Consider the following 26,464-nt stretch of genomic DNA (forward strand, 5'->3'; position numbering starts at 1 on the left):
AGATCTGGAAATGGAGCAAAAAATGGGAGATGGAATTCAATGTGGACAAAAGCCATGTCATGGAAATGGGAAAAAGTGAAAGACGACCAGTGGGAATCTATAAGATGGGAGATGGAGTAGAACTAGAAAAAGTAAAAAGGAAAAGGACTTGGGAGTGACAATGGAAGAAAATAATCAACCGTTAGCCATATTGATAGAATTTTCAGAGAGACGTATAATTTGCTAAGGAATATTGGAGTAGCATTTCACTATATGGACAAGGAAATGATGAAGAAATTGATAAGTACTAAAATAAGACCTAGATTGGAATATGCAGGAGTTGTGTGGACTCCCAAAAAGAAACACATAAGAAAATTAGAGAGACTACAAAAAATGGCTGCAAGAATGGTTCCAGAATTTAAAGGGATGGCATATGAAGAGAGACTAAAGGCAATGGATCTACCAACCTTGGAGCAGAGAAGAGAGAGAGGGGATCTGATACAAGTTTATAAATTGATTAACGGAATGGATGAAGTGGATAATGAGAAACTGATCCTGAGAGAAGAATATGACTTTAGAAGCACAAGATCACATAGTAAGAAACTAAGGAAGGGACGATGTCTGAGAGATGTTAAAAAATTTAGTTTCCCACAAAGATGTGTTGAGACTTGGAACAGTTTGAGTGAGGAAGTAGTATCAGCAAAGAGTGTACATAGTTTTAAAGAAAAATTGGATAAGTGTAGATATGGAGACGGGACCACACGAGCATAAAGCTACAACTATGTAAATACAACTAGGTAAATACACACTGCGTAGTGTAGTGGTTAGCACGCTCTACTCATAATCGAGAGGGCCGGGTTCGAGTCCCGGGGCGGCTAGGCAAATGGTCAAGCCTCATAATGTGTGGCCCCTGTTCACCTAGCAGTAAATAGGTACGGAATGTAACTCGAGGGGTTGTGGCCTCGCTTTCCTGGTGTGTGGAGTGTGTTGTGGTCTCAGTCCTACCCGAAGATCGGTCTATGAGCTCTGAGCTCGCTCTGTAATGGGGAAGACTGGCCGGGTGACCAGCAGGCGACCGAGGTAAATTACACACGCACACACACTCAGTAGAAGACGCGGTCGAGGAAGCACATAATACCGTCGCTCCCAAGAATCAGCTGATCTTCACTACCTTTGTTTGGGTTTGCAGTGGCCTGGGTGATTAGTGTGGACTCGTTTTTTTTTCATGAATACAGTGTTACAAAATCGTGAGTGAGAAACATTCCATCTAAATGCAGGTATGAGACAAGGGAAAGAATGAAAGCTGATGATGACAATGTTGGTGAGGGTGAAAGAGAATTTGAAGGCTTTGATACGGCGCAAACTTCACTGTTTGATAGAGTCTTGACTATCGAACGTAAATTAGATAAATTGATAAAGGAGAGTATGGGAATGAAAGAGAATGAAGAACAGGATAAAGAGCTCCAGAAATTGACAGAAAGGATAAAAAGAGTGGAAGAAAACGAAACTAGGCTAAGAACCGAAAATGAAGAATTAAAAGTGGAAGTAGCGAACTACAAGAAATTGATGGAAGAAGGACTCAGTAAAGCCGAGAAAGAAAAAGAGAAGCTAAAAGATCTAGTTAACAAAGAAGAAGAAAGAGTACAAGACGTGATTAAAAAAGAAGTACAAGCATGGAGAATCCAAGATAAGAAAGACAAGGAATCATTTCAAGAAGTATTTCAAGAACAGTTAAAAGAAAGAGATGTAAATATGACAAACAAAATGATAGGAGTCCTCAAGAAAAAGAAAATTTAGTAAGAGAAATTGCGGAAAAAAAAGTGTAACTATTTTTGGACTGAAAGAAAAAAATGTTAAATATAGACCAAGAAGGGAAAAAGACGAAATGAAATCAGTAAAAGACCTACTAAAACATCTAAATGACGAGGATAGACAGAACTTAGAAAAGGAAGTAGAAGAAATCCATAGAATGGGACCATATCAAGAAGGAACAGTGAGACCAATTAAGATATTACTAAAATCACAAGCAGCAGCAGAAGAAGTACTATATAGAAAAACAAAACTCAGAGAAACAGAAGGTTGCAATATATATATATATATATATATATATATATATATATATATATATATATATATATATATATATATATATATATAAAGAAAAATAGAAACGAGGAGGAAAGGAAGAGACACAATGAACTGGTGGCAGAAGCAAGAGAAAAAATAATGAAAGGTCAGAGGAGGAGAAGAAGGCATTTTTGGAGAATTATAGGAGACAGGATAAGGAAATGGTATATAAAAGAGAAAGAAAGAAAAGAATGGAGCAAGTTTAACTAAAAATGATAAGAACAAGAGATTAAAAATGATGTATATAAACATAGATGGGATTTTATCTAGTAAATTAGAATTAAGAGATTACATAAAGAAAGAAGAACCAGATATTGTATGCCTGGTGGAAACAAAGTTAAATGAGGCAATAAAAATGGACATAGATAAAAGGTATAATATATGGAGGAGAGACAGAGTGGGTATAGGAGGAGGAGGAGTCATGATGATGTTAAGGAAGGAGATAGTGGTAAATCAAGTGGAGTTTGGGGAAGGAAAATCAGAAATACTGTATGTTAAGATACATATTAATAAAAAGGAGTTAACAATCATTGGAACATATGTGCCACTAAAAACAAATTCATGGACTAACCAAGAATATAAAGACATGATAAATGACACAATAAGGAGTCTTACAAGAACCATTAAAGAAAGGAGAAAAGTGATAATGGTAGATTTCAACTCTAAAGAGGTGGACTGGAAAATTATGAAAGTGGTATGGGGGATGATGCCTGGGGAGATAGATTCCTGAACCTAATGATAGATAATTTCATGGTCCAAAGAGTAAAGGAAAACACGAGATTCAGAGGAAACGATGAGCCGGCGAGATTGGACCTAGTTTTTACAAGGGATATACAAATTAACGATGATATAAGATATAAGTGCCCATTGGGAAAGAGTGACCATATAATATTAGAAATGGATATAGAAGAAGGAAAGGAAGATAGAGATGAATCATACAAAGGAGACCGATTAAATTACAGAAAGGCTGATATTGAGAACCTCAAGAGCTATTTTAAAAACGTAAACTGGGAGGAAATGGAAAACTCAGAAACGGTTCAAGAGAAATATAACTTATTTTTGGAAATATACAAAACAGGAGTCAGGGAATATGTCCCAAAATATAGACCTAAAGAAGAAGGAAAGAAAGATTGGTTTAATGCAAGATGTGCTAGGGCAAAGGAGGAAAGAGATGGAGCATGGAAAAGGTGGAGAAGAAACAGAAATCCAGAAAATAAGGAAAACTTCAAAACAGCAAGAAATGAATATGCTAAGGTGAGAAAGGAAGAAGAAAGGAACTATGAAAAGGACATTGTCGAAAAATGTAAGGAACAACCAAAATTGTTCTACAGATTCATAAATGGAAAAATAAGACAAAAAGAAACAATAGAAAGCTTAAAAGGAGAGATCAGAATGGTGGAAGACCCAAAAAGCATGGCTGAACTGTTAAATAGTAAATTTCATGAGGTCTTTACTAAGGAATCCAAATTTGAAAGACCACAGGGTAATAGAGAGACTGTTCATATGATAGAGATTAAAGTTACCAAGCTTGAAATAAAAAAGTTGATGACGGAACTAGATGAGGAAAAGGCAATGGGACCAGATGAAGTCTCAGGCAGAATACTGAAAGAATGTAGGGAAGAACTAGCAAGTCCAATATACATCATAAAATACTCAATAGAAAATGGAACAGTACCAGTGGAATGGAAAAGAGCTAAGGTGGTTCCCATAAGAGTGGAAGGAAGGAAGAACCTTTAAATTACAGACTGGTATCACTAACTAGTGTAATATGCAAGATGTGTGAAAGAATAATAAAGAAACAATGGATCAAGTTCCTTGAAGACAACAAATTAATATCAAATAGCCAATTTGGTTTTAGAAAAGGTCGGTCATGTGTAACAAATTTACTGAGTTTCTACTCTAGAATAGTTGATAGAGTACAAGAGAGAGATGGATGGGTTGATTGTATTTATTTGGATTTAAAAAAGGCATTTGATAAAGTGCCACATGCAAGAGGGAGGCGGTGGCATAGTGGATAAGGTGGTGAGCGTGGGATCAGGCAGACGTCCACGCGTAGGTTCGAATCACCATGTACAGCCTTAAAACACTTTGCCAATTGTCAAGTGGCTTAAAGTTACCTACATATCACCATGATACCCATATTCTAGGTGGTTACACTCAAGATGAGCTTGGGCAGTGATATGGGCCCCATTATGGGTACCACTTTAAATAAAATTGCCTGCGCCACTAATGGGCGGAAGCTGAACAGCGCTTCCCATACACTCTTCAAGTGTGCCTACAGGCGCTATAGGCTTTACCGTAAAAAAATAAAAAATAAATAAAAAAAAAATAAATAAATGAAATAAAGAATAAAAGATTACTATGGAAGTTAGAGAAGGGTGGCTTAAAAGGAAGCACATTGAGATGGATGGAAAATTATTTGAGGGTGAGAGAAATAAGGATGGTAGTTAAAGATATGAAGTCCAAGTGGAGAGCAGTAGAAATCGGAGTACCGTAGGGGTCAGTATTGGCACCAATACTTTTTCTCATATATATAAACGACATGCCAGAGGGTGTGAACAGCTACATAAATCTATTTGCGGACAATGCTAAGCTGTGCAGAGTTATAAAGCAAAAAAGATTGTGAAATACTGCAGGAAGACCTAAATAAGATCTGGGAATAGAGTAAAATATGGGAGATGGAATTCAATGTGGACAAAAGCTATGTCATGGAAATGGGAAAAAGTGAGAGACGACCCATGGGAATCTATAAGATAGGAGATGGAGTAGAACTGGAGAAAGTAAAAAAGGAAAAGGACTTAGGAGTGACGATGGAAGAAAACAATCAACCGGTAAGCCATATTGATAGAATTTTCAGAGAGACATATAATTTGCTAAGGAATATTGGTATAGCATTTCACTACGTGGACAAAGGAATGATGAAGAAATTGATAAGTACAGGCAACCCCCGTTTAACGAAGGGGTTACGTTCCTAAAAAACACTTCGTTAAGCGAAACTTCGTTAAGCGAACCGATTATAACAAGTTTAACCCCTGATTTGAACTTCCATTGAGAGTAAGCAAAGCAAGAGTGCATCATAGTACAGTAAAAGGTTTAATGAAAGTAAAAATTATGAAGTTAAACATTTAGGTAGTTTAATTTAAGTCATTTTAATGTACACTAATGTATATATGTATGTAACTTTATAATGTTGATGAGCTTAACTTTATGAAGGGAGGAAGAGTGAAACGAGAAAGACACTAACCGGCAACCTGTGGAATGTAAACAAAGTGCGCATCATTTACTGCATACAAAACTTATGTACCTCATTTCCACAAGGCTTTCCATTTTATCCATTGTAGAGTCATGAGTTCAGGTGGTTCTTTTAGCTTGCAAGAAAGATACGGTCTCACCAGCCTTCTTAATAGAGTCTGCTGACTTGAAAATAGAGACAGTATAATATGGAGTCAAGATAGTGGCCAGCACTGCTATAGTTTTCTGGCCTCTCTCGTGTCTGTGAATAATATTTAGCTTCACTTGGAGAGTAAGAGACTTCCTGGTCTTCTTACGAATACTAGGCCAATTGCAGGGCATTTTGGTGGTAAGTTGAGCTAGGGAAGACAAGCTGCTGCTGACGCTGTTATGTTTTGACTGGGGAGTGAGTGTTGCGCGTGTTGTCCACGAAAGGCTTGATCTTGATCTTGATCTTCATTTTATAGGTGTCCCAGGTTTTTTCCTGAGGCAGGCCTTAGTATCAGCAGCTCCTGGTGTATTCAAAAGCCTGTCAGCTTGCGTGATATGGTGAGGCTTTCAAATTTGGAAAAAAATTACCTGGATAAAACTTCATTGAAGCGAGTTTGGTGTTCGTTAAACGAGCAGTTGGTACACTCAACCCTCGATTTGCCGGACCTCCATTTGCCGGATTTCGGATTTGCCGGACAAGAGTCTGTGGGAAAAAAAAAAAAAGTCCGGGACAAGTCGATTTCAAACTACCGCGCCAGACAAAGTTAGCAAATCGGGCACTATAGATGGCAGCGCGGGCGGACATACACGTCTAGTACTGGACTGTAAACAAGTCTGCCGCGTCACACGAGTGTTGTGCTTACGTGCTTGTTGTGGATACACCTCTTCTTCACAACGATGCCACCCAAAAACCCACCAAAGAAAGTAACCAAGTAAGGTAAATGCTAATAAAAAAAACAGTACAGATGTGTGTCGGCGGCATTGGCATGTGTTACGGCCCCACGTGGTGAGATGATGATGATGATGATGATGATGATGGTCGTCGGAGGTTTTGCCTTTGCCTCGGCACCTCCTGTTACTTCTATTCTTCCTGATCCTGCCTTTCTTTTATTTTTCTTTCTCTTGTCTTCCACATCTGGTGCAAAGTCTCTTTCTTCTCCTCAGTTTTGTTTTTCTGAACAAAAAACGTCTGATTTATTTTCCAACTTCCTGGTACAGCTGGTGCAGGTGCCGAAATGCCGTTAAAGACAACACTATGTTCCCACCGGAAATTTTTGCCGTTAAACACGGGATTCCGGTAAATCGCGTGCCGTTAAAGCGGGGTTCAACCTGTATAGGGTAAAGTCCGGCAAGGGGGTAGACCCCCGGACATTTTCCATTGCCGGACATTTGCCATTCCCGGACAAGCCTTCCCCCCTTTTAGTCCGGCAAATCGAGGGTTGAGTGTAGTAAAATTCGTTGTAGCGAAATTTCGTTGTGTGAACCTTCGTTAAACGGGGGTTGCCTGTACTATAATAAGACCCAGATTGGAATATGGAGGAGTTGTGTGGACCCCCCCCATAAAAAGAAACACATAAGGAAGCTGGAGAGACTACAAAAAATGGCTACAAGAATGCTTCCAGAATTTGAAGGGATGACATATGAGGAGAGACTAAAGGCTGTGGATCTACCAATCTTGGAACAGAAAAGGGAGAGAGGGGATCTGATGCAAGTTTATAAATTGATTATCAGAATGGATCAAGTGAATAATGAGAAACTGATCCTGAGAGAAGAATATGACATTTGAAGAACAAGATCGCATAGTAAAAAGTTGAGGAAGGAAGATGTCTGAGAGATGTTAGAAAATATAGTTTCCTACAAAGATGTGTTGAGACGTGGAACAGTTTGAGTGAAGAAGTGGTGTCAGCAACAAGTGTGCATAGTTTTAAAGAAAAATTGGAGACGGGGCCACACGAGCGTAAAGCTCAGGCCCTATAAAACTACAGCTAGGTAAATACAACTAGGTAAATACACACACACACGAAGTAATGGATAATGCTGGGCAGTGGAATGAGAAAGTATTACAGTTGACTATGGTTAATACAATGGACCAGTGGGTGGAGGACTCAACAAGGTACAGAGGGGAAGAAGAACCATCATTGCTTGACCTAGTTTTCAGAAAGAAACCAGAGTTCCCTCCAATCATACAATACCTTAGTCCAAATGGGATAAGTGATCATGTGACATCAGAGGTGCAAATGCAGGAGGAAGACGAGATAAATTACAGAGAGGATTATAAAGGAGAGTGATTAAATTATGCAAAATCAGATTTTGAAAAATTAAGGAATTATTTTGCTGAGATTGAGTGGAGTAATATTATGTGTAGGAAGACTGTACAAGAGAAATATGATATATTCTTACCAAAATACAATGAAGGAGTAAAAAAGTTTGTTCCTGTTTATAGAGTTCAGAAAAAAATACATGCTTGTTACAATGCTAGATGTATACAAGCAATAAAGGCAAAGGATAAAGCGTGGAAGAAATTCTTAAAGCAGGGAAATTACTATAACAGACGGCAGTACAATGATGCTAGAAATTAATGTATTAGAGTAAGGAGAGAGGAAGAAAGAAATTTTGAGAAAGATGTAGTGGATAAAAGCAAAGATGAACCGAAACTTTTCTACAAATTTATTAATGGCAAAACAAAGAATAAGGAAACAGTTGAAAAAAATGATTAAGGAAGGGAAGACATACCAAACAAAGAAGGAAATGTGTGAAATAATGAATGAGAGCTTCAAAACGGTATTCACTGCAGAAGATGATCTCACAGAACCTATGGTCTGACCATTTTATGAAAATCAGTTAGGTGTTGGCTTTTTCGGGTATTTCCCGGCCTGCGGCACTGCCAAACCTTGTGCTGGGCAAATTATGGGATTAGAGCCTGTATAAATGAGAACCTTGCTTCCCACACACCACTCTCTCTCTCTCTCTCTCTCTCTCTCTCTCTCTCTCTCTCTCTCTCTCTCTCTCTCTCTCTCTCTCTCTCCATATAGAATTTACATTTCATGCAAATATGTTTCTATCAGAGATCTATACTTACTTATGAATTACTAAAATTTGAGAAAAGAATCTGCCTGTCAGTTAGTCAAGCTGCCCTTCTCTCTCTCTCTCTCTCTCTCTCTCTCTCTCTCTCTCTCTCTCTCTCTCTCTCTCTCTCTCTCTCTCTCTCTCTCTCTCTCTCATCCTGGCTGGTAACAGGAGAGGAAGTGACCCATGGATTAACATGGTCACTTTGACCTGTGACCTCACTCGGTCACCCAAATGGATATGACAATGCTCGGAGGAAATGTTGTCAAATATTGTTGTGTTTGCAAATACAATGCAAAATATATTTAGAAATAAACACAAATTACTCTAACTTGCCTTTTTAGAGCATCATAATATATAGTAATACTCTGCTTAACGAACAGGATAAGGGGTGTCAAAGTTGTTCGTAGAGCGGAAATTCATTAAGCGGACATAATTTTCCCATAGGAAATAATGGAAATAGGGGGGATGCGTTCTGGGTTGGTCCCCAACATACCACATGGGTAAAAAAACAAAATATATATATATATATATATATATATATATATATATATATATATATATATATATATATATATATATACACAGTAAAGTCCCGGGTTACGTCGGTCTCGAGTTACGTCAAACTCGTAGTTACGTCAGTCCACTATAAGGCAATTTAAGATTAAAAAAACTGAAAATTTATAAATCGTAAAGTGCGGGATTGTTATTGTTGGTGGTTGCCCGCCACACCGCCCGCCTCACACTTGAATACAATAACACCCTGCCTCAGTTCCACCACACCATTGCCCCTGGCAAGAGTGTTATCCTACTTCTGCATTTACTGACTCAAGTTGTTTGTATCTTGCTCAATGGCACCAAAGAGAAAACTTCTTAGTGACAGCAGTGATGCTAAGAAAAGGAAAACCATTACGCTACAAGAAAAAGGGGACATAATTAAAAGACATGAGAAGGGAGGCAGCAGCTGTGTGTGAGGGAGGGAAGAAAATGGGAAGCCCATTACCATGACAACGGGGAGGTTGACGACCTTGAGGGCTCGCACACCCATCACAACAATAACAACTCCGGAGCCTTCGCCTGGGCCACACGACACTCGCAGCTGACTTGCACCGTCTGCGCCTGTCTGCTGATCCCTGTTGCATTTCCTGCCCCGCTGCCCACGCTTCTACTCCAACCGCACTGCACTACCCTCCCAGCTGTCCCCCCTGGGCGTCACAACATTCGACCTGCCCACCCTCCTGGCGGCCTCCGGCGTCCACCCCTCTCGGCAACCTGCAGTCCCTCGCGTTCGTGGCCCTAATCAACAACAAAAACAAACTTGTGTTTCATATTCCTACGTAGTTATAAATAATATAACAATATAACCTTTAACTTACCTGAATGACCATAAACAATGATTGGTTGAAAACTCGATAATATGCTTTGAAATGTACGGAAACTCGAGTTACGTACAAAATCGACTTACGTCATGTTTCAGGAACATAACTCTGACGTAAACCGAGACCTTAATGTATATATATATTTCTGTTAGCATTTTACAAGCCTTGCCCCCAAGAAAGGATTGTTTTGTTATGCATAAAGTGAAATCTTTCATGGAATACCAAAAAATAAAGCAGAGATGATGAGATCGGCCACAGACGGCAGAGACTCCAGCGACTTGGCTGCTTCTTCTTCTTCTCGTGACCTTTTTAGCTTGGCGTGTTGTCTTTCACCACGATATTACATTTGTTTCCACTCCTCTATTGCCTGCTATAGTGGATATCATATCTTAGTATTCATATACGCTCATGCCATGAGGATAACCTGGACTCCGTGGCAGTGAGTGATAGTGAATTACTAATGACATACCGCCGGAGTCTCCGCCGTCTGTGGCTGATCTCATCATCTCTGCTTTATTTTTTGGTATTCCATGTAAGATTTCACTTTATGCATTACAAAACAATCCTTTCTTGGGGGACAAGGTTTGTAAAAAGCTAACAAAAATGTTGTTTTGTGAACATATATGCATATATAAGACAGTAACACCACCTCCAGAGGTGGTTCCCAACAACCTCAGAGCAACCACGTCACCGTCCCTCCAAGTGTTCATGGAAGCCATTTTGCGGCAGGAGGTTGTTCTGACGTTAAAGAATCTTGGATTCAGCTCCAGGAGCGCTAGAGACGGGCGGGGAGACAGACAATCACAGCGAAGCTGCCGCATTCGGTCCCTCACCCGGCAAATTCAAACCCAGAAAATTCACTAAAACAGATGTGGTTGTACGTTATGTGGACTTTTTGGTCTAACTTTATATAGTATGTTAAACCAGAAATTCGTTAGACGAACATTCGTTAAGCGGAGTATTACTGTATATGTACTACAACACCATTCAGTTAATAAGTATTAACTATCTACTTGAGATGCATATTGGTACATATGTGACAGCGCCGCAGACTGGGAAATCTCTGTAAAAGCCAACGCCTAAACGATCTTCATGAAATCGTCAGACTATAATAGGACATTGGATTGCCAAGGATTACAGGAGATTGCATTGCACAAAAAGGATATTGGAAGATCACTTGATAAGTTGGGAGTCAAAAAAACAATGGGACCAGATGGTGTATCAGGCTGGGTGTTAAAAGAATGTAAAGAGCAATTACTGGATTCAATTTGTGAAATAATTAAAAGTTCAATAAATGAAGGGAAAGTTCCACTAGAGTGGAAGGGAGCCAACGTAATACTGATATTCAAAGGAGGAAAGGCAACTGAACCACTAAACTACAGATCAGTGTCACTTACAAGTGTTGTAGGGAAGTTATGTGAAATAAATATCAAAGAAAAATTATTCAATTTTTTAGAAGAGGAGCAAGTCATATGAAGCAGACAATTTGGGTTCAGGAAAGGGCGGTCATGTTTATCAAACTTATTAAGCTTCTACTCGAGAGTAATTGCAGAACTTGAAAACAAAGATGGATGAGTAGACACAGTATACCTGCACATTAAAAAGGCTTTTAATAAAGTCCTACACGGAAAATCTCTTTGGAAACTAGAGAATATAGGAGGACTGCGTGGAACCTTGCTTGAATGGACAAGAGATTATTTGAAGGATAGGGAAATGAGAACAGGTATACATACTCATCTTGGGGTAAAGTAACTAGCGGAGTGCCACAAGGGTCAGTGTTAGCCCCATTATGTTTCAAGTTTATGTAAACGACATTCACATTCGCTGATGATGCAAAGTTGCTAAGAGTTATCAAAAACCAGAGAGAACTGTCTGCTGTTGCAGGAAGATTTAAACAATATCTATGAATGGAGCAAGAAGTGGAAATTGGAGTTTAATGCCAAGAAATGCCACATAATGGAACTAGGAAAGAGTAAGAGAAGACCAGTATGGAATTATTTGATAGGAGAGGAACAAATAATGAAGACTAAAGAGCAAAAAGATTTTGGAGTGATCATACAAGAAAAACTGAGCCCTGACAAACACATAAGCAAGATATCATATAAAATATTGACTAATTTAAGAGTGGCATTTTATTACATAGATAAAGATATAATGAAAAAAATCATCACAAACATGGTACGCCCAAGGCTGGAATATGCAGCATTGGTATGGTCTCCGAGTTCTAAAAAGGATATAAGAAAATTTGAAAGGATACAGAAGATTGCTACAAAGATGGTGCTGGAATTAAAGGACCTCACATATGAAGAATATCTGAAGGAAATGGGACTGCCAACCTTACAAGATAGAAGAGAATGCAGGGACTTAATAACAATGTATAAGATAGTCAATGATATTGAAAAGATAGACAAAGAAGACCTGGTACTGTTGACGGAAGAAGATGGAAGGACAACAGGATATGAAAAGAAGATCAGGATGAGGCAGTGTGTGAAGGATATTGGAAACTACAGTTTTCCACACAGAAAGGTGGAAAAATGGAATGCATTGGATAATGGAATTGTTACAGCACATAGTGTGCATAACTTTAAAGAAAGACTAGATAAATGGAGATATGGAGACAGGACACTGTGAGCCCCGCTTGAACCCTGTGCAGTACAACTAGGTAAATACACACACACACACGTCATTGACACTTGTTGGCCTCGTTGTCCTAGCCTCTGGTGTATGGGAAAATCTCTTTGGTTGTCCTGCCACTCAAAGCTTAGGCATAAAGCAGCTAACCACATGGTAGTAATAGTGATGTTCATAACAAAATTAATGAGGATCTTAATATTGTGATAATAATAATGTATCCTTTCAATTTTTACATCCAAACCTCAATTCTAATGCAAAGAATTGATTTGCAGTACTTTCCTGAAGTGGACGTGCCAGAAGCCGTGGAGTGTGGTAAAATCGAAGAATGGCTGTTTGGTGAAGAGCACTATTATAGTCACAAGCCAACTAAGTAAGTGCAACACAACACTCTGGGCTTGAGGGCTCACTCACTCAGGCAGAGAAGGTGCAAGATGGAGTCACTTCCATTTTCTGTTGTATTTCAGTACTTGCCAATTCAAAACAAGCTGTGTGCTTTTCATCACCCAATAGTGGAATTATTGATAATAGTAATAATAATAATAATAATGAGAATAATAATAATAATCATGATAATGATAATGATAATGATAATAATAATCATAATAATGATAGTAATAAATATTTTAATGTCATTTAAGAGTATACATGAAATTTGTTTTGTGAGCTCTCAAGAAAACATAAATGTAAAATCAGATATACATATATACATGTCTGATACAATAAACACACTATAAAAACAAGCATTGAAGAAAACAGTAAAAATAAACATTAAAGGTTAAAATGTCAAGGTTAAAAATCAAGGCTTTGGGTGGGTGGCATGTGAAATTCCATGTGGGCACCACTTCGACCCCGTGCCACCAAGCAGCTAGAGGTGCCAAACACTCAGCTACCTCTTGTTGATCCATGCAGCTTTTTACTCACATGTACCTTGCCGAGATGGCCATTTAACTGTGCTTGGCAATTACTGTTCAAATAATTACTTACAAGTAGAATAAATATTTATCCTTTTTTGGCTTTTAGACTCTGAGAGGAGAGGTAGACCTAACTGTTTTTTAGACTCATAAGTTCCTCCTTACTTTGTGTGATGAACTAATAATGTACCTGAGGTCTGTGTCATTGGTACTGCATTCAGCTTTGTAGGCTATAGGATGTGTATCAGTTTAATCACTGCATGCCATTGTAAACCAGCTGCTCATGGGCATTCCTTGAATGTGCTGAAGTATGGGGTGAAGGTGGCTACAGAGTAGAATTGCCTGCCACAGTGTGTCAACTCACCTGCCATGCCAGCATTCAAGTTCCAGTAATAAGATCAGCATTTTGTAGGGATGATTTCCATTCATGCATATGCAAATTCCTTAGGGTAGCAGGTGAGCCTGTGGATGCTGACTCCCTTACCTGTCCCAAATAACAACAATTAGAACGTGAGAACACAATTAGGAGCAGTGCTACAAGCCATTAGGCCCCACACACACACACACACACACACACCCGTTTACTAAAATGGATGGAAGACTTTTTGGTAGGAAGAGAAATGAGAACAATAATTAAGGACAGACCATCAGAATGGGGCTTGGTGGAGAGTGGAGTTCCACAGGGATCAGTGTTGGCACCAGTAATGTTTGCGGTCTACATAAATGACATGGTGGATGGGGTGTCCAGTTATGTGAGCCTATTTGCAGACGATGCAAAATTGTTAAGAAAAGTGAGATGTGACAAAGATTGCGAACTACTCCAGGAAGACTTGGACAGAATATGGAAATGGAGCTGTACATGGCAAATGGAGTTCAACACGACAAAATGCAAGAAAATAGAGTTTGGCAAGAGTGAAAGAAGAATCAGGAGTATGTACAAGATAGGAAATGAAGACATAAAACCAGTCATGAAGAAAAAGACCTTGGGGTGACAATTACCAATGACCTATCGCCAGAGAGACATATAAACAAAATAATTGGAGAAGTATTGAACTTATTGAGGAACATAAGAGTGGCGTTCGTATATTTAGATGAAGAAATGATGAAGAAAATAATTACTGCAATGATAAGACCGAGGCTTGAATATGCAACAATACAGTGGGCTCCGAACTTAAAGAAACACATAAGGAAACTAGAGAAAGTACAGAGGGCTGCAACAAAAATGGTGCCTGACTTAAGAGATTTGACTTATGAAGACAGACTGAAAAGAATGCAACTTCCGACCCTGGAAAACAGAAGAGAAAGGGGAGACCTGATAGCAATATACAGAGTGATGATTGGCATGGAAAAATGGATAGGGAAGATCTGTGTATGTGGAATGAAAGAATGTCGAGAGGGCATGGGAAAAAACTAAAAATGGCCACTTATAGGAGAGATGTGAAAAAATATAGCTTCCCTCATAGAAGGGTGGAAGCATGGAATAGTTTAGACGTGGAAGTGGTCAACGCAAGGAATATTCATGATTTTAAGAAAAAGCTGGACATTAATAGATATGGAGACGGGACAACACGAGCATAGCTCTTTTCCCGTATGTTACAATTAGGTAAATACAATTAGGTAAATAAATACATAAGGAAATTGGAGAGGCTACAAAAAATAGCTACAAGAATGGTTCCAGAATTTGAAGGGATGACATATGAGGAGAGACTAAAGGCTATGGATCTACCAACCCTAGAACAAAGATGGGAGAGAGGAGACCTGATACAAGTTTATAAATTGATCAACGGAATGGACCAAGTGGATAATGAGAAACTGATCCTGAGAGAAGAATATGACATCTGAAGCACAAGATCGCATAGTAAAAAGCTGAGAAAAGGAAGATGCCTGAGATATTAGAAAATATAGTTTCCCGCAGAGATGTATTGAGACGTGGAACAGTTTAAATGAAGAAGTTGTGTCTGCAACGAGTGTGCATACTTTTAAAGTAAGATTGTATAAGTGTAGATATGGAGACGGGGCCACACGAGCATAAAGCCCAGGTCCTGTAAAACTACAACTAGGTAAATACACACACACACACACACACACACACACACACACACACACACACACACACACACACACACACACACACACACACACACATACATACACAAAGAAAGGAATAGACAAAGAGACAGGACACAGAGAGCTTAGCTCGGGCCCTGTAATACACAAATAGGTAAATACACACAGCAAGAACACAAGGTTTTGTGCTACAAGCCATGAGGTTCACGCACAGCAGTCTCTGTGTGAAACATGCCTATCCATTTCCACCTCTCTTCTTCAACCATAAATACATCCGACCACCTTTTGACTTAAAATTCTCGAGTGAATTGCACCAACAACCTGATTACTGAATCTGTTCCATTCTTGTATCATGAGAGGATGGACTAAACTGTCTTGTACTTAACTATCTGGGCTCAATTGGTAACTAGTCATTTAATGCATGTGTATATTGTCAAGAAGTTGCATTCTTAGCTTCTCATTCTCTTGACTGACTTTTCAATCAATTTCCAGGTTCTTGAAAATCCTCTCACCTCCTTCCTTTCTTTCTTTCTTTCTTTCTTTCTTTCTTTCTTTCTTTCTTTCTTTCTTTCTTTCTTCCTTGTTTTCAGAGATCAGTGTCTTGCCAAGAGTTGCATTTGTCACCTTTCTCTCCAAGCTAATCTATAAATTCAATTCCACATGCTATAGAATTCCTCTCACCTCTTGCATTGCTTTGCTTAGCTTCAGATAAGAGTGCTCTGGATGACAGCATCACTAATAGTTTGCATTTCAAGGAGTGTGTTGCGTTTGTACTGGCAGAGTGGTTATTGCTACTTTCAGAATCCCCTCACCTCCTCCCTTGCTTTCACAGAACACCTTTGGATGTCAACAATACTGCAATGAAGTTGATTGTGTTCCTGGGAGTGTGTTGCCTTTGTATTGGCATAGTGGCTGTTGTTATTTTCTTCCGCTATGCCAGAGCAGTTGACAACCCCAGCTCCCTCCTGCCCTGTTACCACAGCACCACAGGGACCAGGAATAACTCAGTGTCTTCAACCTCTCCATTAATTGTTACAACACTTACCACTGACAAATGTAAAATTTCTCCAAGTACGTATGTGTATGTTTGTGTTTTTCTTGCTGTTATTTTTTTTTTCTTCTTCCTATTTTTCTTCTTTATTGACAAAAATTGGTATAGGAAGTGAGCACAATGGAGACTGGAACACTCACATTAGCATTTTCATATTGAAGTGAGGGAGTGATATCACAACAGATAGCACTCCACAGGAGGCTTGGTCTTGCATGCATTGGTTTACAAGAGTGATTGGCTTCATTATCCACTTTTGTCATAATCATAGTGACAAAACTATCGCAGAGTTTGACACACTCTGTTCAAGAAGGAGGCAGTAGACACATGCTTAAATACTAATTACTCCCATGCACACCTTTAACACCTTCATTGCAATGACACATTTTCATGTTCATTCTGCTTACTATTTGGTGATTTTATACAGCTTCAGAAACTTCTGTGGGGATAAAAATAGTGAAGACCTTCTTACCTTCACAGACCCTAATGTCAATAAGATGGTTTAATTGTACACAAATCATAAGGTAAACATGTGTCCCAGTACTGAAGTTTTTTTTTCTTTTTCTTTTTTTTTTTCTTATGAGGAAAGAGGGCCAGCCAAGAGCAAAAAAAAAAAGAAAGAATAAAAAAAGGCCCACTTGAGTACTGGCTCTCTAAAAAGTGTAAAAAGTGCAAAAACCATCAGCCAAAGTAGGGGAGCAAATGCCTCGATACCTCCCTCTTAAAAGAAGACAAGTCGTAGGAATTCGGAAATACAGATGCAGGGAGGGATCGAGTTCCAGAGTTTACCAGTGAAAAGGATGAATGACTGAGAGTACTGGTTAACTCTTGCATTATATATAGAGTTGGACAGAATAGAGATGAGAGGAAGAAGAAAGCCTTATGCAGCGAGGCCACAGGAGAAGGGGAAGTTAGCAAGATCAGTAGAACAGTTAGCATGAAAATAGTGATAAAAGATAGAGAGGAATGCAACATTCCGGTGGTGAGAAAGAGGCTGAAGACAGTTAGTCAGAGGAGGGGAGTTGATGAGACAAAGAGCTTTCGATCCCACCCTATCAAGCAAAACTATGTGACTGGAACCTCCCCAAACATGGAAAGAGTACTCCGTACAGGGATGGATAAGGCCCTTATACAGAGTAAGCAGTTGGAGGGGCGAGAAAAACTGGCAGAGACGCCTCAGAACACCTAACTTCATAGAAGCTGTTTTAGCAAGAGATGAGATGTGAAGTTTCCATTTAAGATTATGAGCAAAGGACAGACCGAGGATATTCATTGTGGAAGAGGTAGATAGTTGAATGTCATTGAAGAAGAGGGGATAGTTGTCTGGAAGGTTGTGTCGAGTTGATAGATGGAGGAATTGAGTTTTTGAGGCATTGAAAACTTAGATTTTCTCTGCCCCAATCAGAAATCTTAGAAAGATCGGAAGTCAGGCATTCTGTGGCGTCCCCGCGTGATCTGTTGACCTCCTGAAGGGTTGGCCATCTCTGAAAGAACATGGAAAGATGTAGGGTGGTATCATCAGCGTAGGAGTGGATAGGACAAGAAGTTTGGTTAAGAAGGTCATTAATGAATAATAGAAAGAGAGTGGGTGACAGGACAGAACCCTGAGGAACACCACTATTAATAGATTTAGGAGAAGAACAGTAGCCGTCTACCACAGTAGTGGTTGAGGGGATAGTGTGAACTTATCATTAGGGCCAGCTGTGATCTCAATGAATGTTTCCCTTTGTGCCTCACAACATGAAGGGCAGTCACCGCCTCCCCTCTAAAGACAACTCATTTCATTTACACAAAACCATATGCATCAAACTACATACTCATTGTTCATGCAAAATTTCAAATTGAAAAAATAAACAAATGAATAAAAAAAAAAAAAGATGATACCTATATCAACACTGTAGTCCCTTCTAGGTAACTATTTTTTGTTTAGCTTCTTTGGAACCAGTATCACAGTGAGCCTTTTTTTTTTTTTTTTTATCACAATTTTTGTTTCCCTTGGCCAGTCTTCCCTCCTGCATAAAGAAATAATAATATGATCCTAATTCATCAGTTTGTCAGAGAGCTACAATTAATACAAAACAAAAAAGATATAATGTAACCCAAACCCAAAAATGCTTAGTAATATCTATAATAGGAAACAATGGTAATATAACTTTATTTTTTAACAATCTGAAAACTTTTGGTGAACACACACAGGTGTTGAGGATGTGCTGTTGGTGCATGCTGCAGACACACCTGAGCTGGTTCACTTCTGCCAGAAGCTGAAGGCTGCCATTGCAAAATGTTGCAACAGAAAGGTAAGCCACATCAGGTTTCACTTCTCATATTTTAGATGATATCTTTGACCTTTCCTTAGACACTGGCATGTTGGCATGTTGGTGGATCTTTTTTTTTATTATTTCTATTACCGTAGACCAGTGGCCATCTTTCATTAGCCAGAACAAAACCAGAAAAGTACAGGGAACTCAGAGTAACACAAGAGTTAACCAGTACTCACAGTCTTTCATTCCTTTCACTGGTAGACTTTGCCACCTCCTGCCTGATTATGTATTTCCCCTTCTTATGACTTGCATTCTCTCAAGAGGAATTAAGACCTTAAGATTTGGGTAATCCTTTTAGACCTTTTTTTGTAGGGTCTGGCATCTCAGCCTCCCTGACCCCAAGCCCAGCCTCATTACACTTGCAAGCTTAGGTGTTCCACTGTCCACTGCAAGGCAAGACCACAGCTGACATGTTACTTTTAGCCTGACCAGTGTGTGTGTGTGTGTGTGTGTATTTACCTAGTTGTATTTACCTAGTCAAGTGTCTCCATATCTACATTTGTCTAACTTCTTAAATTTGTGCACACTTTCTGCTGTTACAATCTCTTCATTTAATCCATTCCAGATGTCTACTGTCCTATGTGGAAAACTGAACTTCTTGATATTTCTATGACACTGACTTTTCATGATTTTCTTGGAATATGTGTATTTACCTAGTTGTAGTTTTACAGGGCCTGGGCTTTATGCTCGTGTGGCCCCGTCTCCATATCTACACTTATCCAATCTTACTTTAAAAGTATGCACACTTGTTGCAGACACTACTTCTTCATTCAAACTGTTCCACGTCTCAATACATCTTTGCGGGAAAACTATACTTTTTAATATCTCTTACACATCTTCCCTTCCTCAGCTTCTTACTATGTGATCTTGTGCTTCGACTGGCATATTCTTCTCTCAGGATCAGATACTCATTGTCCACTTGGTCCATTCCATTTATCAATTTATAAACTTGCATGAGATCCCCTCTCTCCCTTCTCTGCTCCAATGTTGAAAGATCCATAGCCTTTAGTCTCTCCTCATATGTCATCCTTTCAAGTTCTGGGACCATTCTTGTAGCCATTTTTTGTAGTCTCTCCAGCTTCCTTATGTGTTTCTTTTTGTGAGGGGTCCACACTACTCCTGCATATACCAATTTGGGTCTTATTATAGTACTTATCAATTTCTTCATCATTTCTTTGTCCATGTGTGATTCACCTCGGTCGTCTGCTGGTCACCCAGCCAATCTTCCACGTTACGGAGCGAGCTCAGAGCTCAGAGATCAATCTTCGGGTAGGACTGAGACCACAACACACTCCACACACTGAGAAAGCGAGGCCACAACCCCTCAAGTTACATCCCGTACCTATTTACTGCTAGGTGAACAGGGGCCACACATTAAGAGGCTTGCCCAATTGCTTCGTCGCTTACCGGGATTCGAACCCAGCCCTCTCGATTGTGAGTCGAGCGTGCTAACCACTACACTACGTGGTGTGTGTGTGTTTGTGTATTTACCTAGTTGTATTTACCTAGTTGTAGTTTTACAGGGCCTGGGCTTTATGCTCGTGTGGCCCCGTCTCCATATCTACACTTATCCAATCTTACTTTAAAAGTGTGCACACTCGTTGCAGACACTACTTCTTCATCTAAACTGTTCCACGTCTCAATACATCTCTGCGGGAAACTATATTTTTTAATATCTCTCAGACATCTTCCCTTTCTCAGCTTTACTATGCGATCTTGTGCTTCGGATGTCATATTCTTCTCTCAGGATCAGTTTCTCATTATCCACTTGGTCCATTCCGTTGATCAATTTATAGACTTGTATCAGGTCTCCTCTCTCCCTTCTTTGTTCCAAGGTTGGTAGATCCATAGCCTTTAGTCTCTCCTCATATGTCATCCCTTCAAGTTCTGGGACCATTCTTGTAGCCATTTTTTGTAGCCTCTCCAATTTCCTTGTGTTTCTTTTTATGGGGGGGTCCACACTACTCCTGCATATTCCAATCTGGGTCTTATTATAGTATTTATCAATTTCTTCATCATCTCTTTGTCCATGTAGTGAAATGCTACTCCAATATTCCTCAGCAAATTATGTTTCTCTAAAAATTCTATCAATATGGCTTACTGGTTGATTGTTTTCTTCCATCATCACTCCTAAGTCCTTTTCCTTTTTTACTTTCTCCAGTTCTACTCCATCTCCCATCTTATAGATTCCCACGGGTCGTCTTTCACTCTTTCCCATTTCCATGACATGGCTTTTGTTCACTTTGAATTCCATTTCCCACTTCTTACTCCATTCCCAGATCTTATTTAGGTCTTCTTGCAGTATTTCACAATCCTCCTTTTGCTCTATAACTCTGCACAGTTTCGTATCATCCGCAAACAAATTTATGTAGCTGTTCACTCCTTCTGGCATGTCGTTAATATAAATGAGGAAAAGTACTGGTGCCAATACTGACCTCTGTGGCACTCCGCTTTCTACTGCTCTCCACTTGGACTTCATATCTTTAACTACCGTCCTTATTTCTCTCCCCCTCAAATAATTTTCTATCCATCTCAATGTGCTTCCTTTTAAGCCACCCTTCTCCTTTAACTTCCACAGTAGTCTTGCGTGTGGCACTTTGTCAAACGCCTTTTTTAATTCCAAATAGATGCAGTCAACCCATCCCTCTCTCTCTTGTATTCTATCAACTATTCTAGAATAGAAACTCAATAAATTAGTTACACAAGACCGTCCTTTTCTAAAACCAAATTGGCTATTTGATATTAATTTGTTGTCTTCAAGGAACTTGATCCATTGTTTCTTTATTATTCTTTCACACATCTTGCATATTACACTAGTTAGTGATACCGGTCTGTAATTTAAAGGTTCTTCTTTCCTTCCGCTCTTATATATGGGAACCACCTCACCTCTTTTCCATTCTACTGGCTCTGTTCCATTTTCTATTGAGCATTTTATGATGTTGTATATAGGACTTGCTAGTTCTTCCCTACATTCCTTCAGTATTCTGCCTGAGACTTCATCCGGTCCCATTGCCTTCTCTTCATCCAGTTCCTTCATTAACTCTTTTATTTCAAGCTTGGTTACTTTAATCTCTTTCATATAGATTGTCTCTCTATTACCCTGTGGCCTCTCAAATTTGGATTCTTTAGTAAAGACCTCCTGGAATTTTTTATTTAATAGTTCTGCCATACTTTTTGGGTCTTCCACCATCCCATTCTCTCTGTGTGTATGTGTGTGTGAGAGAGAGAGGTTTTAAGACATTTATCCCTTCATTTTATATCCAGTTTTGTTTTCTTACCTAGAAAAAAAAATACCTCTTTTGTTTTCCTTGTATTCCTTTTTTTCCCTTCTTCCCAGACAGTGTAGGTATGAATGATCACATACTCTTTTGCACTCCCTGGATTTCCTTCCTTTTACTTTAGTCTGCCCAGTGTATGCACTTTAATGTTTCTTATACTCCCTCATTGTATTTCTCTCATTCTATTTCCTGTGTTTCATGTTCAATCTTCACTGCAACAGGTCCTGGACATCACCATAAGGAACGTGAAGAGAATGGAATCCCCAGAGACTTGGCTGCTGCAGGTGTTGACCCAGCAAGACACCATAGTGCTGCTTGTCATGTCTCCAGGCCTGGCAGCCCTGCACAGGAGTCTCCAGCCCAATGGTACTGCTGCTTGTCACTTTTCTTGTTCACTAGTAAATAATGTGCATAATGGAAAGATATTGTGCTTCTTACTGGAAAAAAAGTGAATAATTTAGTCTTAGTGAAAAGAAAAAAAAATATGGACAATATTTAGGAGAGATGGTGGAGGGAAAGTGTCAAGGCTTTAGCAAGTGAAAGGATAAATATAAAAACTACAGTACTTCTCACACAAACAAAAAAGAGTTTAAGAAGAGCACCACAAAATAAACTTCTTAATTGATATCAACTCTGCTGTATGCCTAGCCACACTCTCTTTTACATAGTATACTTTTGCTGTACATATTATATTTACTTTGATATACATAATGTATAATTCTGTGTGTGTGTGTGTGTGTGTGTAGGAAACAGCAAAGTGGCAATTATCAGGTAGCTGCTGTGGCGAGTGGACATGTTGTGTGTGCGCTCCGTTTTTGGCTGTTGTTTTTATAGTTAGCGAGTGGTGTTTGTGCTTGGTGTCTGTGTGTGGTGCTTTTGAGTGCTAGTGAAGTGAAAGTGTGTACCGCAAGTGTTAGATTAGAGTGAAATAGTGGTTAAAATCAGCGTTTGTGAGTTAAAAGTATTTTGGTAGAGCGAGGAGACTAGGCTTGTAACCGTCAAGTTGACCTTGAAAGAGGATTAGTTGACCTCACTTAGGCCCCCCACCATCGCGGTTCCCCCACTCCGCCGTCACCAAGTATTTTTATTTGTTTGTTAGCTACATATAGTGTTCTTGTGAGTTAACAGATTGTAAATTAGTATGGCGGTAGCTACTGAGGTATATCAGAGTGTGATTGAGTGCGTGAAAGAGAGTGTTGAGGTGGGATTGGGTGAGTTTGTTGTGTGTGAGATGTGTGGGCATGACAGGAAGGTCGTTGACTTTTCTGAGTGTATGGTGTGTAGGCTCAAGAGCGAGAATTTAGTTCTTTCTCTTGAGCACCGAAAATTGTGAGAGGAAATGAGAAAGCTAAGTGAGGGGAAAAGTGCGAATGAAGTTCTCATCTTTGAGTTGAAGGAGGAGGTTAAGTGGCTTGGGGAGGCAGTGGAAAAAATTAGGCAGGAGATCAGTGTTAGGCTGAAGGTTGGACCTTCTGAGGGCGACAGGGTGGCTTGGCCCTCTGTCGGGAAGAGCAGAGCGGGGAAGAGGGAGCAGGCGAGCCAGACTGGGAAAGATAGTAGTCAGGATGGGCAGAGATGGCAGGTTGCGAGGGGAAGGAAAGCGGAGGCAGTTAGGGAGGATAGGACTAAACCTGTTGAGTGTAAAAATAGGTTTGGTTTGTTGGAGGGGGAGGGGGAGAGTGAGAGTGGAGTGAATGAGGTGGTTGTGATGAGTGAAAGGAGAGAGAAGGGGGTAGAGGAGAGGAGGAGGGGGGTTGTTCCTAGCACACCTCAGGTGTGTGTCGTGGGTGACTCTCAGGTTAGGTACTTAGAGAAAGACAGGGATAGGAGGACGAACGTGTGTATGCCTGGTGCAGGTGTGAAGGCAGTGAGTGAGGAGGTGCAGAAGAGAGTTGGGGGGGATGGAGAGGGAGGGTGTAGTAGTTTTGCACATAGGTGGGAACGATGTCAGAGCAGGTGGGTTGGAGGAGTTAGTGGCAAGATTTCGGGAAATGTTAGGCAAGATAAGGGAGAGTGGTAGGAGGTGTGTAGTGTCAGGAATCTTGCCTCGTGTGTATGTTCGCAGGGAATGGTTGTCTAGGGCCATTGGTGTGAATGATCGGGTAAAAGGGATGTGTAAGGATGTGGGTGTCAGCTTTGTGGATGTATGGGATAGGTTCTATGGGCAAAGGGATTTGTATGCTAGGGATGGTGTGCATCTGAGTAGGAAGGGTGTGGATGTGCTGAGTGGATGTCTGGAGGGGAGTTGGGATGGAGTGTAGGGGGTGAGGTAGCAAATGCATTCCAGAAGAAAGATGTTAGACATAAATTAGATAGGATAAACAGAGATAGTGAAAAGATTAGGAAAGATTTCCAGGTGCAAATAGGAGAGAATAAGATTAGGATTCCAAATAAGGAGACAGCATCTAGGAAGGTAGCAAGACTTAAATGTTTTTTATGTAAATGCCAGGAGTCTTAGGAACAAGAAGGACGAGTTATCTAGTTATATAGTTGAGGAGGACTTAGATGTTGTATGTGTCACAGAGGCATGGGTAAATGAGGAAAAGTTTAGGGAAAATAGGAAAGAATATGAAGTAGATGGATACATTATGTATTTACACCAGAGAATTGGTAGGATAGGTGGAGGAGTAGTTATTTATGTAAAAAAATCCTTCATATCCAGTCAGGTTAATGGTATTAAGGTAGATAACAGAGTAGAGTCCTTATGGCTAGATGTTAGAGTAAACAAAAGTAAGGTTATTAGAGTAGGAGCTTTTTATAGACCACCTAACCAGTCAGCAGATGTAGACAACCTTATGGTAGATGAGATAAATAGGGGGTGTACTAATTAGGGGATTTTAATCTTAAGTCAGTAAACTGGGAGAGGATGGTAGGAGATGCTAGTGAAAATAAGTTTATGGAAAGTTTTCAGGATAACCATTTAGTGCAGATGGTAGATAAACCTACTAGGGGGAGGAAAGTTTTAGACATAGTACTAACAAATATTGAGCATTGTTTAAAGGAAGTTGAGGTAGGAGAGACTTTAGCAAACAGTGACCATCATATAATTAGATTTATCATTAATTCCAGTTGGTATAATATAGTGAATAAGACTAGAGAGCCAAACTATCAGAAAGGCAATTATGGTAGGTTACGTCAGTTATTAGGAGAGATAAACTGGGAAGATAGTTTTGGAAATAAAACTGCACAGGAGATGTGGGATATTTTTAAGGTTGTAGTAAAGGGTATAGTGATGCAGTGTATCCCTTAAAAAGATATAAGGCAGAGAAACAGGAAGCCATTATGGTGGACTCACGAGATAGGTAGACAGATCAGAGAGAAGAAGAGGGCATGTAGAGAGTTGCAGAAAAGGGGGGAAGATGTAGATTTGATTAGGTACAGACAGGTCAGGGATGATTTGAGTAAGGTTATAAAAAAAGTAAAAGGCAGGCAGAGATAAAACTAGCTAGAGCTGGGAGTAAAGATCCCCAAAAATTATATAGTTATTACAAGGTCAGTGATAAAAGAAATAAGGATAGGATTGGACCACTCAGAAAAGATGGTGTAGTAGTGGATCAAAATGAAGACATAGTAGAATTATTGAATGAACAATTTTCTTCAGTATTTACTAGGGAAAGAATAGGAAATCCTGTTACAAACAGTGTGACGAGTAGTTTAAGAGCTTTAGAAAATATTGATATAAAACCGGGAATTATTAGGAAATTTATTCTTGAACTAGACGATAGGAAAGCTAGTGGTCCTGATGAGCTACATGCCAGAGTACTTAGGGAGGGTGTAGACAGTATTTCTGAAGCACTTAAGTTAATCTTTGAAAGATCACTTAGGTTTGCTGAGATACCTCAGGACTGGAAGTTAGCTAATGTTACACCAATATTTAAAAAAGGTAGGAAGGATGATGCGAATAATTATAGACCGATCAGTTTAACTAGTATAGTATGTAAGATACTAGAGAAAATCATTAAGGGTAGTATTTGGGAGCATTTAAATGAGAATAGATTAATTAGAGATACCCAACATGGCTTTAGATCAGGAGGTCCTGTCTTACAAATTTGCTCGATATCTTAGAATATATTACCAAGGAGTTAGATGATGGAAATAGCATAGATGTTATATATCTAGATTTTAGCAAGGCGTTTGATAAGGTACCGCATAGGAGGCTAGTGTACAAATTGAGACTACATGGGATAGGGGTAGGTTAGTTGATTGGATTAGTGAATGGCTTTCTGATAGAAACAGAGAGTAGTATTAAATGGGGCAATGTCTGAGTGGAAGGAAGTGGTTAGTGGGGTACCCCAAGGATCAGTGCTAGGACCTCTTCTTTTCTTGGTGTACATTAACGATTTAGATATAGGAATTAGTAGCAAAGTATCAAAGTTTGCAGATGATACTAAGATAGCATGTGCAGTACAGGGTGAAAAGGACAATTACAGAA

The 26,464-nt window shown here is 39.5% G+C and overlaps 1 protein-coding gene across 2 annotated transcripts in view; it reads left to right on the forward strand.

Moving 5' to 3' along the window:
* Positions 1-26,464, forward strand: part of LOC123512092 — a 91,172-nt gene that overhangs the window by 44,635 nt on the left and 20,073 nt on the right. For both annotated transcript variants that reach the window (XM_045268299.1, XM_045268300.1), the window contains exons 7-10: positions 12,680-12,777; positions 16,218-16,456; positions 18,630-18,730; positions 22,254-22,398. In XM_045268299.1, coding sequence (XP_045124234.1) covers positions 12,680-12,777; positions 16,218-16,456; positions 18,630-18,730; positions 22,254-22,398 — 583 coding nt within the window. The remainder of the gene's footprint in view (positions 1-12,679; positions 12,778-16,217; positions 16,457-18,629; positions 18,731-22,253; positions 22,399-26,464) is intronic.

This window comes from Portunus trituberculatus, chromosome 32 (assembly GCF_017591435.1).
Source record: "Portunus trituberculatus isolate SZX2019 chromosome 32, ASM1759143v1, whole genome shotgun sequence".
Lineage (NCBI taxonomy): Eukaryota > Metazoa > Arthropoda > Malacostraca > Decapoda > Portunidae > Portunus > Portunus trituberculatus.